The 12,135-nt window shown below is 42.5% G+C and overlaps 1 protein-coding gene across 2 annotated transcripts in view; it reads left to right on the top strand.

The window, feature by feature from the left end:
* The window catches only part of foxj3 (forkhead box J3), a 71,616-nt gene that overhangs the window by 24,350 nt on the left and 35,131 nt on the right, over nucleotides 1-12,135 (top strand). For both annotated transcript variants that reach the window (XM_076760693.1, XM_076760685.1), the window contains exon 2: nucleotides 4,955-5,457. In XM_076760693.1, the coding sequence (XP_076616808.1) occupies nucleotides 5,137-5,457 (321 nt within the window). In that variant the 5' untranslated portion in view covers nucleotides 4,955-5,136. The remainder of the gene's footprint in view (nucleotides 1-4,954; nucleotides 5,458-12,135) is intronic.

Raw genomic sequence — 12,135 nt, 5'->3', positions numbered from 1 at the left:
GTGGAAGTGGTCACAGCAACAACAGTAACACCAGATGTTGCCAGCTAAGAAAAAAGTCACCCAACAAATCACCCAAAATATGTCACCTAACAGATCACAAAATTCCTTGTGGATGCTTCGTTCTGGTTTATATTTACAATATTTACCAAGTACAAGACCATGGTAAGCGTTAACTTTTACCCATATCATGTCAGTAATTTAGCAGTAATTTTTAACCAGGACCTCCAGTCTTTGCATCAAGTAGCTCCTGAAAAATAAGGTGTGTCTGATGAAGTAGGCTGCAGTAATGCCATTAACAAAATGTTACAGTCATAAAACATCTATACTTTCTAAATTAGAATTGAAATTAAGTAGGGGGTTATTGTCATTGTAGAAAACGTTGAAGGCAGTTAAGTGCCATTCATTGTAGCAAATCACACTTGAAATATTCATTTCATCCTGGGCCATGCATTGTTAGGGGTGCTACTGAAATTTTTAAGTGCTTGCTAAGTACAGACATCAATTTTGCAATAGTGGAGATGGGGAACAGTGCTGATTTTATGACGCAGTTGCTGACTTGCATCTCCGTACGTACTTGCCTAACATGATGAAGTTGACGTAATCTGCTGTGTTGTGTTGAGTAATCCCTGGTTGTTAGTCAGCTTGTTGCCTCATTGGAGATTCTTGAATAAAAGGGGCCTGGCACATGTATAATAACCATGCTGTCAGTTTGATTGAGCCTCTTCAGACTCAGTAGCTGAGACACAAAACACAATCACTGATTTGCTGTCAGTGCTCTGTTGGCAGCAGGAACGTTGATAAGTCCTGTCAAGAACTTAGTAAATTAAGATGTTTCAAAAACGCTTTCAATTTCTCATTCAGAACTAAATCTGCCATTAATCCCTGGAGGATAAAGAAACTTTGAGTGTTGAATAGAGAATGAATTTGACCATCCATTTCTCCCTCTCAGCCTTGGAAATAGTCTCAGTCCTCCATTCTAAAAACAAATTAAAGTCGAGAGAAAGAGAAAGAAGTTTTTTTTTCTTTTTTTGGCTGTGACAGTGACTGAACCTCATTTTCCTAGAGCCAGATCAAAGTGGCTCTGCGTGTGTGGGATCGCAGTCTGTTCCCTTGGGCTCATAATAATAGTGCCTGAACTCTCAGGCCTCTTCCATGCAGACTCTGTTGCCGCTTTCTGCTCTTTGCCAGGCCCGATGCCAGCATCATGGTGTCCTTCACACCCTCTCCTACTGCTTCATCTCCCCTGGCTTTTCTTCTCATCTTTCCCACCTCTTCAGTTCTCCTCCTTATACCCCTAGACCCGTTGGTGAACATACTCAGACAGTCCTCCCTGACATGGTAGCAGGCTGGGGCATGTCCCTGCTCTGACTGTCGCACAGCCTGGCAGGGTAATGAAGGCAGCAGGAGGGCCGCCTTACTGCCTGCCCCTGTGTTGCGCTTCATCATTCCTGCCACAGCCCAAGGTTCTCTAATTAAGACATCGACTTGGCCTGGCAGATTATGTAGCAGCTGGATCATTAGCGTAGAGGGTCAAATGGCATGCGTCTCCGTGTAGCGGGTGGAGCGCCTTTCATCAACCCCCATCTCTGTCAGCTCACCTCCGGCGGCCACCAGAAGGCTCTGCCTGCTTCTTCCTCTTGGTTACCCCCATTCATACTGAGTGTTGGGGCTCAGTATGAATGGGGGGCCAAGTCTGTATGAATGGGATCCTTTATTATCAGGGCCACTAAAAATTAATTTGTTCAGATCTTATTGAATGTGAAAATTAGTAATATTCCAATTTTCTGAACTAATCAATTAATCATCTAGTCTATGAAATGTCTAACAATTGTGAAAAACCCGAGTTGCTCAGAGCCCAAGGTGAAGCTGCAAATCTTTGCTTTAGAGAAGCTTGAACCAGACTTTGTTTTGGCATTTTTGCTCGAAAAATGACAATTAATCAAGATTCAAAAGGGTTGTCAGTTAATTTTCTCTTGATTGACTCATCCAGCGTTTCATCTCTGTTAGTATTATGTTTAAAGCTGTTTTGGTAGACAAAATATGAGCAACATTCAATAAAGGGTGTGACGCATTCTGCATCAACACTACAGTACATGGTCTTGATGAGCAAAAACACAAAGCATATATTTTTGTGTTTACTTTATATTGTCAACCGTTTCATTTTTTTGTCTCAGTACTTGTACTCATTGCAGTATAGACTCAAGTGAGTGGTTGCAACTAAAATATGAGCATTTCATACATGCCAGTGGTTGAATTCACCTGAGATCAGTGCAGTGTATTTCAGAACGGGAGCTGTACAGGTTAGTTGCACTGATGATATGACATTGACGTAAAGTCTTGGTTGAAAGATGGACACTAACAATGTATTTAGGTCATTTTAGTGGTCCTGCGGATATTCAAATGGATAACAATATGTAGATAAATATTCAATCAAATTTGTTTTATATTTCAATAGGCTGCCATTCAAAGAGGAAAATTACTGTCATTAGGAGCTTGTGAGTCACCTTTATTTCAGTTACAGGGTGGAGATATGTTGTCTATGATTTGTTTGTCTTTTCAGTGATGAGGAACTCTCCCCCCCCATTAGACTGACTCACCTTTCGGTAGTCAGTCAGCAAGTGTGCTCATCTATCAGTCTGCTCATGACTGCAGAGGTTGGGAGAGTTACCTCAAAGCCTTTGGTGTTTTCATCAAGGCCTCGTGTTTTCATCTAGGAAGAATAAAAAGCCGCATTGGAATAGTAAATAACCAGCTCTTTTCCAAGTGAACAGATTAAAGTGAAACTCTACCCAAAATCTATCTTTGAGTATCAAAAGACTTGAAAGGTGGCCGTAAAACATTTGTTGTGCTCTTCTCATTGAATGGGGAAAGTTGCGGGCAGCTTGATTTCAGACAGTTACAATAGATTTCAAAGGCAGCATATTCACTTAAAGGAATAAAGTATCAAAACATTCATTAAAAAAAAAAAAAAACTTCTAAAACCTGCCTTGCAACATAATCTGTTTCTTTGTTATCCACCTTCAGGTTTACTATGTTCCAAACATTCACCATTTTGCCAAAAATATGGCTAAATACACTGCTGTAATGTTGTGCTGTTGCCCTTCTCAAAGCTTCGAAGCTCAACCTGAAGTAGCATATTTGGCCATAGTTTGTTGAAAGTATGACGTGCTAATCATGCAGCTGGACAGTGCAGGATAGGATCATGCCCTAGGAGTGGTTTGAGAAGCTTATTCAGACCTTTGTTATGACTCTTTTCCCATAAAAGCGCATTCACTGACATGAATTCAAGGTGACCGCAGCTGCTGTTCTCCATCACAGCCACCTTTCAAAAGAGAAAGCTTTTGATCCTCAAACAGCACATGTTCAACAGAGTATCACTTAAAAAATAAAGACAGGAAATGAAATACATGTAAATTTTATTTTGCTCAGAAAAACTTGGATTAGAAACTTTGCAGTGCCATACGAGGCCCAACACTGATTATAAGGGAAGATTTAAGACCAGTGCTCCACCATTAATGATCTCCCCGACTGGATTTAGTTTTTCCCGTCTCAGAATTGTTTGGATGTATGAAAAACGCCTTCATCATCTGGCTCTGCCCGTCTACACTGATAGCAGATATTGAATTGGCTGCTGGGCACTAGCTAAACCCTGCTGTGAGAGATCAATTGAAAGGGACAACCACAAACTGCTTGTGACCAACTGCCGCTAAAGCAGTTTGCCCAATTTAGGAATTTCTTACCATTCCTGCTGCATCTCATACTGACAGCGGAGGCCCATAAAATTAGGTGCTTTTTTTTAATTCCTTGCCATGTTGTTAAAGTAAGATGGATATGAAACAAATGTGAGATTTCAGATATTCCATGCAAACTAAATTACTATTAAATTAAATTACTACAAATGTTTTTGATAAAGGCAAAGATTAGGATCATTAAAAGGACACAATTTGGACGAAATGCCTTTTTGATCAATTACATCCAACAGAAATGAAGAAGTTAAATAACACAACGTTTGAACCACCGTTTGAAAAAAATGGGCTAAGTGGCAATAATTGAGTATAATTCCACATTACAGACATACTGTTTTTGAAAGATAAGGTATCTGACCTATTCAGTGCCCTTAAGACTGTATTTATTCTCAGCCTGACAGCCTGAGTGCACACTCAGACTCACTCACACAAAAACACACTTGTGCAAGCATGCTTAGTCAAGAGAAAAATCCCACAACTTGGTGAGGATTTCTCATTCTCCCTCCCGTCCTCTCTTTGTTTTTTTTTCTTCCCCTCAGCCAGATTGCAGTGTCATCCTAATCAGGGTCACCCCCCTGCCCCTCACATGCCCGTGTTCACCTACCTATGTAACTTTAGGCCTTTCTAGTCTGCCCCTCTATTTTAAGACAGGGAGGGCAGTGTGCCAAGAGGGACAGAAAGACAGGCTCCTGTGGGCTGCAGTCTGCACAGCATGGGCGACGCGCACAGGGCCGAGGACAGTCTGCAAGACGACGCTGGCTGGCTTGTTTACGGCAGAGGCTCAGTTTCGGGGTGGAGGAGCGGGGGAGGCAGGCAAGCTGGCAGGCAGGGAAGAAGGGAGAGGGGGTTTACTACCCTCAAGAGAGTCGGAATTCCTCCTGAGCCATTCCCCCATTTGGCTGGCAGTTGTGAAAACAATTGCCTGGCATTTACTCTCTCTGTGCAGATGGAGTCCGAGCTATGAGTCAGCTTTGAGAGCAGCAAGTGGTGGAGAAAGTGGTGGGCCTGTGATCTGCTGCACAGCCAATATAAGGACATTTTACAGAGACACATTTTGATGTTCGGCAAACGGTTCAGAGTTGCTTCCCGCTAACATTGCTTGTTGTTCTCTACAATATTGTTGATATGCACATCTTTTATCTCCATTTTTTAGTTGCTCATTATGATAAGTTGCCTAATGAAGGCATGTCTGTTTCCTGTTTCTCCAGAGTTGACCTTCAGGAGATGTTATGCTGATGTCTTGAGCTGAGGGAGACCATCCTCGACCTGTCACTCATCTCCATTTGATATTCCACACCTGGTCTGCGCTCCATCAGTCACCGGGCACCAACAGCAACAACCGCCACCTCCACCTCTTCCCCATCCCCCTCCTGCCCGGCCTGTCGTCACCATGACGTCGGAGCTGGAGAGCAGCCTGACTTCCATGGATTGGCTTCCTCAGCTGACCATGCAGGCGGCCATCCGCAAGGCGGACGCCCAGAATGCTCATGGGCCAGGCATGGGCAAGAAGAGTGCCCTACTGGATCCTAACACCACGCTGGACCAGGAGGAGGTGCAGCAGCACAAGGACGGCAAGCCGCCCTACAGCTACGCCAGCCTCATCACGTTTGCCATCAACAGCTCGCCAAAGAAGAAGATGACACTGAGCGAGATCTACCAGTGGATCTGTGATAACTTTCCCTACTACAGGGAGGCGGGCAGTGGCTGGAAGGTGAGAAAAAGACACATCTGGTCTTTAGTTTAAGCCAATGTGACAGACTAACGCATTTATTATCATGATGATGATGCCAGTTGCTTTCTGGTTATAGCGGAGCTTTTTTTTTTTCTTTTTTTCTGGAAATTTTTCTCTGACTCTACTTTTTGTAGTAAGCCATGGACGGCGTTTGTTGAAGAGTGGACGCTGATGTTCCTTGACTTAAATCATTGTTTTGTGGTCGTTGGACATCTTAAACAAAGTGAGATGCCATTGGTAATCACCATTGTCACTTCTGAGAAAGCTTAGAGGGAAACTATGAGTGCACCAAATCACACTAAGTGCCTTACTCCTCCGAATGAAAAATGGTGCAGCCCTGAGAGAACCATATGAAGTGTAAAACCCTGGATTAATATTCAGAGAAGTGGCCCCTATCTGTGTGAACACAGACTAAATAGCCCATTCATGGGTGGTATTATTCATTGCAGATGCCTTGATAGGAGAAGGCCATTATGCAGAAGGAGAGAGCCAGTGCTGTGTCATCATCTCAAGGAGCCCATGATATACCGAGATGAAGCCATGCTGATTGCCTTTTAAAGGGCCCAGATGGAAATTGATATTAGAATGAGTTTTCCAATCAGACGACGTTTATTGGAAATAGAATCTTAGGCACTGCTTTATTGCAGTCAGACAAGATGTATGAAGCCCATTTCCTGGGGCGACAAGATCTGGCGTGTGCACAGGCTGCATGGAGGTGTGTATGTGTGTAGGTGAGGGAGAGATGAGAAAGCATGTGTTATTGTAAATGGATTGATTTAGGCTCTTGTGGCAAGGCCTATTGTAAGGAAATGAATTGTATTATTATGCAACCTTTGTTTCCTTTTTTACCTTCATCGTCTCTTATTTAGTTGTCAGCAACATAGCTGCACGTGTGCTGTCAGTCTGCATGTATTCCTGCATTGAGCTACAGCCATTTTCACTCAACACTGAGGTCAGCTCTGTATTTTGTATACCGCCCACCTTCTTTGGCATTGAATTTAACCATTCATTGCGCACTAACGATCTGTCTCTCCAGACATGGGTGCAGGTTTACTGCAGCATTTTCCACAATCTTTGTTGCTGTTTTAAGGTTGTTAACAAATCTAGTTGCAGAGCGTGTAGCACTCATTGCTCAGTCTGTATCCATTGAGATGCTAAACTGTTCATATTTCTTTGTGTCTAGAGAGCAGTTATGAGTAAATCATCATGTAGGTGGGTTGAAGTGGACTTGGTAAGGTCAAATGCGCATCCACAGACTTTACTTCGTATATATGAGGGTGTGACTGACTAGCCCAACTAAAATAACTGTAGATACGACACAGCATTTTGTCCACACTTGCATACACTTGTTATACATTTTAGAGTGGGTGGCCTCAGTGGGAATCAAATCGGCACTGCTGGCAAGGTTGAAGCTTTGCTCTACCCACTAAGTTACAGTCCCACTGTCCATAGAGCAGAAAGGGTCTATAAATAGGTTGTCTGTCTGCAACCTATTTGGTAGCCAACCAACGAATGGATTGAACCCTCTTTGGGATTAACTGACCAAGGCAAATTTCCAATATTTGAAGTCGGCATGCAGTTTTAAGCAGTATGAGATCACTGAAGATGTTTTCTTAAAACTCACAGCATTTACCCTAAAAAATTTTAGTTCACAGCAAACAAATTTTCATTGCCCCAGTATTTGTACAGGTTGCATCGCATGTAATATTAGTGAAGGACAATTGTGAAAAGGCTTTGTGGTAATTCAGTTACTGTAAAGGGTTATGTGCACTAAATTCATTTCGCTTTATTTCACTTGGATAATCCACTCAGTATTAATTCTACTGTCCAGTGAGTCCTGGCCACATAATGCGTAGTATTCAGTTTGTTTATTAATAAATTACTTCCTTCAAGGCTGTTAGGCTGCAATTCAGTGGACTGACAGGCCTTTGATCAAAGAACAATTGATAACATATTTTTTTGTTATTTCTACCCTTACATTGATGATGTTTCATATGCACATAGATGAAACTAACAGAAATATATAATGTTGGAAAAGACAGGGTTTCTTTTCAGTGTCAGATGTAATGGAATGAGGTCTTTGCTATAAAGAGCAAGTGTAGAATTAGTCAGCGCTGGTGGAGATTGACGCTCTTCAAGTACTTTCTAGTTTAGTAAAGGCTTGCATAGATCAACAGATTCTGGCCTGAATGTGGGCTGCAACTGTAGAAATACCCCTCACATTTAAAAGTGTGAAAAACCACATCACTCTAACCAGGATGCTGTACAGCACAGGAAACACTGAAAAAGCAGTTTGAAGATGTGCTCATAGGCTAGAGCCTGCGTCACAATCTTTTTCTCAGTTCTTGTTAATAGGGTGTTTTCCCTGCCAAAGTTTTTTTCTGAGAATCTAAACAACTGAAATAATGTGTATAGAGTGTATGTAAAACCTCTTCATTGCATAAGACATGTGAATGAAATCCAATAGTGCTGTTTCCATGCCCAGGGCATTTGAACGAGCTCCAGTAGCCTTAGGTTTGTTCCTAATGTTTTTGTGCGCGGAGAGTTTTCACAAGCCATCACACTAATGATATTTTCATCTAAGCCTGCACTAAAGCCTGGGAAAAGTTTCTCTCCCAAACATCAGGAGCTTGCACGGTCGTGTGGGTTTTTTGGCTTTAAAACACATTGACTCCTATTTGAAATTGTAGGAATCTGTAATATGCATGCAGTAGTAATGTCTCCCTGCACTGTGACTATTAATATGATATGAATCCACCTATAGTGTTACTGAGTATGCATGTTTGTCTGTGTAATTAGTTGGAAGCGAGCATGCCTGGGTGGGGTGAATGTAGGTCGGATGTAGTCATCGCTCCTCTGTTCCCCTGGAGATGTCAGTCGCAGGAATTTGGGACTCAACGCACGCATGCGTCTGTTCTGTATGATAATGCAAGCTGTGCCGGCGAGATGAGACCAGGCTAATCTGGGCACCAGCAACTCATTTAGTCATCTCAATAGAACTCCATTAGCCTGCGCTTTTAAGAAATATCAATAAGTGCTGTCAATAAAAACAGATAATTCATCAAGGTCAAAAAATGTGAACGCTGCCTTCGAGAGTGCAGAATATGTGCTTGGCATCTATGAGCAAGCCATTAGATGGTGCTTTTCTTAACACTTTCTCCAGCTCTCTGAGGTATTCTTATTTTGCAGGTTTGTCTCAGCAGTCTTTTGTACGACTCAGCATGTGTACTGTAGCTTCCATGTCCTTCTCTTCATTACGTGTCCAGCATGGCTTTTTGAAGAGCTGCCAGTTTCCTTAAAGACATTATTTCACATCTATAATACACATATTTCTAAAAAGAGTGTAGGGTTTTGCGTGTATAATGGAATATGCTGTTTCTATAAGCTCCTGAGTTTTCTGTGTCCTCCCGGTCACAATGCATATTGGTCGTCATCACAGACAATATAAGTTGGCCCAGATGACTCCTCTAAGAGGTGCTTCAAGGTCAGAAGAACATGTGTTTGTTTCCTTCATGAATGTTTCACAAAGATGAGACTTTTGATAGTTTAGTTCAGGTATTTATGAATCTATGTTGGAATTTTGAATTTATAAATTGAAAGAAAATATGTCAAAATGTGGATTCTTTGTGTGATTAGCAATCGAATGAATGGAACAGCAGCCGAATTTGGTGTTCGAGTCTGCTATCACAACCTCTCAGTGTGCTCTGTCTTTTCTCGGTTGCTGTCTTGCGTGTCATGAATGGCGAATCAGCATTCTCTCACTTTCGCTACAACTGTTTGTGGGGCAATTGTTGCATAAATGATTTGCAGATGCGTGGCTTGAGGGCACTTCACCAAGACAGCTGCAGGGGAGGGGGTATTCCCCTTGTCTGCCTCTACCTGCGTGCATCAGGCACGATGGGCAGTCTGGTAGAAGACTGGTGGAATGATCTGAGCAAACCATAGAGGTGAAGATTTTATTGATCTTAGTGTAAGTGTTGCTTTGTCAGTTAGTAGTGGTCATTTTTGGGGGATGCGAAGGACTCTAGTGGATCCTGGAGTGATGTGGAACCAGTGTCAAGGAATGACCTGTGACTGTAATTTTTGCAGTATTTTTCCTGACTGACTGAGGGACACACTAAAAATAATGTATAATACACATGTCAGATGTTGCCAAATTCTAAGTAACCAAATCAAAATGATAAATGCTTAAAGATTATAAAGAACCTTTAAGTACTTTTTCTTCTTAAGTTTTTACATGATAAATTAGTGGCTGAGTGTTTGAAACTTGGATTGTAAATTGCCAGAAAATGTGTGAAACCCATGTGCGATTTATTAAATAACTCTGAAGATAGGTCACACAGTCACTGTTAACAGAAGAGTATTTGTTGCCAAACAGTGTATATACTGCATTTGAGAAAATATTTTATTACAAGTTTAGACTTGTCTGTTATATATTTAACTATCTGCTTTATTGGTATTTGCAAATACATGTATTGAATTCAGATTTACAGCAGCGTGTAAGCTCTCAGGTGTTGGTGCAGTAATACCTTCACACTGGATTGGCTCATTTAAGCAAACAGAGCTCCTAATTGATCTGCATGGATGTCTTAACTGTATGCAGTCCTTCTCTTGCTCTCATCAGGCTGTCAGAAAATACGAGGCTCTGCTCACCTCAGCTCAGCCAAAGACAGAGTGACAGTGTGTACGATTTCTTTTCTGGTATATTTTCTGTTAAAAAACTGGTCAGGAACAGTATTGAATAGAGACTCCACATACACTCTCAAATGTTGACCTCCATGCTCATCTCAAACCTTCTCCAGGCTCCTCGTAGGCTCACTTCAGGCAAAGTGTGTAAATTCCCCTCTGCATTTCTTCCAGGTGAAGAATGCCAAAGAAAATCTGGAGCAATTCTCAACCAGTTTAGAAATGCTTGAAATGTTTGCTCTTGAACTTTAACTGTTGAGGAGATTGTTGCTACTGGCATGATTTTATTCTCTTTTTTTTTATCTCTTCCACACCTGTGTACAGGAGAGGAAATTAGCTGGAAGAGAATGTTGGCTACTGTTGATTTCCTAACAAACATTGACTCTCCCACTGCATTTTCACTGAGGTCCATAGCTCTTACATGATCTTGTTAACAGGGAAGTATAGCTTTGGTCTCTAAATCGTCCAGTGTGCAGAGATGGGGCACAGAGCTGCCTTCTGCAGGGGCCCTGGACCTTGCTTTGATCTCATTATAAAATGCAAATACACAGTACCCTAAACAGATCAAAGGTTCAACTTCCCATTGGATCTGAGGCTTAATAATAGCAGCCTGGAGCAGTTTTCTATTTTTTAAGAAGCGATTTGGGTAGCTGCTGGTCCTTCAGGACATTATTTACTTTGGAGATAATGTTCCTGCTTCTGACTAGTGACTAGCCACAGCTCAGAAAATCCCTGCTCCTGTTGCTTATTTGAATAAGATTGGTCAGGTATGAGAATTTGCGCTTCCTGCCCCTATCTCGTACCTCAAGCTTAGGTTTGCAGGGCCTGAAATCTGAAAGTGTAAAATTGCTTCGGTGCTAGGCTCTCTGATACCTTCATCTACTTCCTCATCCTGTATCACCATTACACCGTAAAGCAAGCTTTTAAATTTTAAGCACTTTGGTGATACTGAATTTTTCAGCAGCGCTGATACATATTTACAGGGCCACTCTGTTCCCATTGTAACTCATGCGCAAACCCAGAGTCCAAAATGGTCCTTTTCATAAAGTTCATAAATGTCTCTTTCTCAGTCCAGAGTCTCATGAACCTTGGCTGAGACGCAGTCTGATGAATGATGAGGTGTTTTTTAGCACCTTTGTCTCATCCTGGTTTCCTTCTTAATTGTAGAGACAGCAAAAGTGGCTGCGTGCTGACTTTGTCGGGTGGTGGGAGGGGTAGTGATTCACTCGGCAGCCAGTTTGATCCTGCTGTGAGGCGGGTTCCCGTGTCAGGAAGCTCCAGCCTGGCCACCCGCCCACCAGCCTCACCTTGCACCCGCCTACCGGCGCCCCACCGCTCACGCTCTGGCCCTTCGAGTGGGCGGGGAGAGCAGGCTGGCAGGCCTTGGCACGGATACATTTTGGCAGGAGCTGCTGTCCCCACACTCCACTGAGTGAAGTGCTGACTGCAGTGCAGAACATAAAAGGCCTGAGGCTTCTATCGCTTCCTCTTGTGGCCTGCAGGCCTGTGTAGAAATGTTGGCTTCAGTTTTACTTGAAACTGTAGCTGTCTTTTTGACAGTCGTGGCCATGGCCTCGCAGTTCATCCCCTATATATATGACTTCTGTTATCATTTTAAACAGTCATTAACCCTTAACAGCTCCCTCCCATCTGCTCTTTTTGCTCAGTGACTTGTGATACAGCAGCCAGTTGTAAAAGCTGTTGACTATGGTCATCAATTGATTCAGTGAACTTCCTCCTCTGCGATAATGAGAGCTGTTGAAGTCAATACCTGACTCACCGGCTGGGACACACCATTTGTGCCGCCGCGTTTTTTTCTTCTTCCTAAGAATCATTTATAATGCAGATAACAGTGGACAATGATGGCCTGTTGATCCCTGCACACATTCTTAGTCAGAGCCTCGGGCCTTTGAAAAAAATGTTAATCAGTTTGTATTGTTGAGGCATGCTCTTCAGTTTGTAATTATGTAG

This window comes from Chaetodon auriga, chromosome 2 (assembly GCF_051107435.1).
Source record: "Chaetodon auriga isolate fChaAug3 chromosome 2, fChaAug3.hap1, whole genome shotgun sequence".
Taxonomy (NCBI): domain Eukaryota; kingdom Metazoa; phylum Chordata; class Actinopteri; order Chaetodontiformes; family Chaetodontidae; genus Chaetodon; species Chaetodon auriga.
The sequence above is the reverse complement of the archived record's forward strand: the minus strand, read 5'-3'. Positions and strand labels throughout refer to the sequence as shown.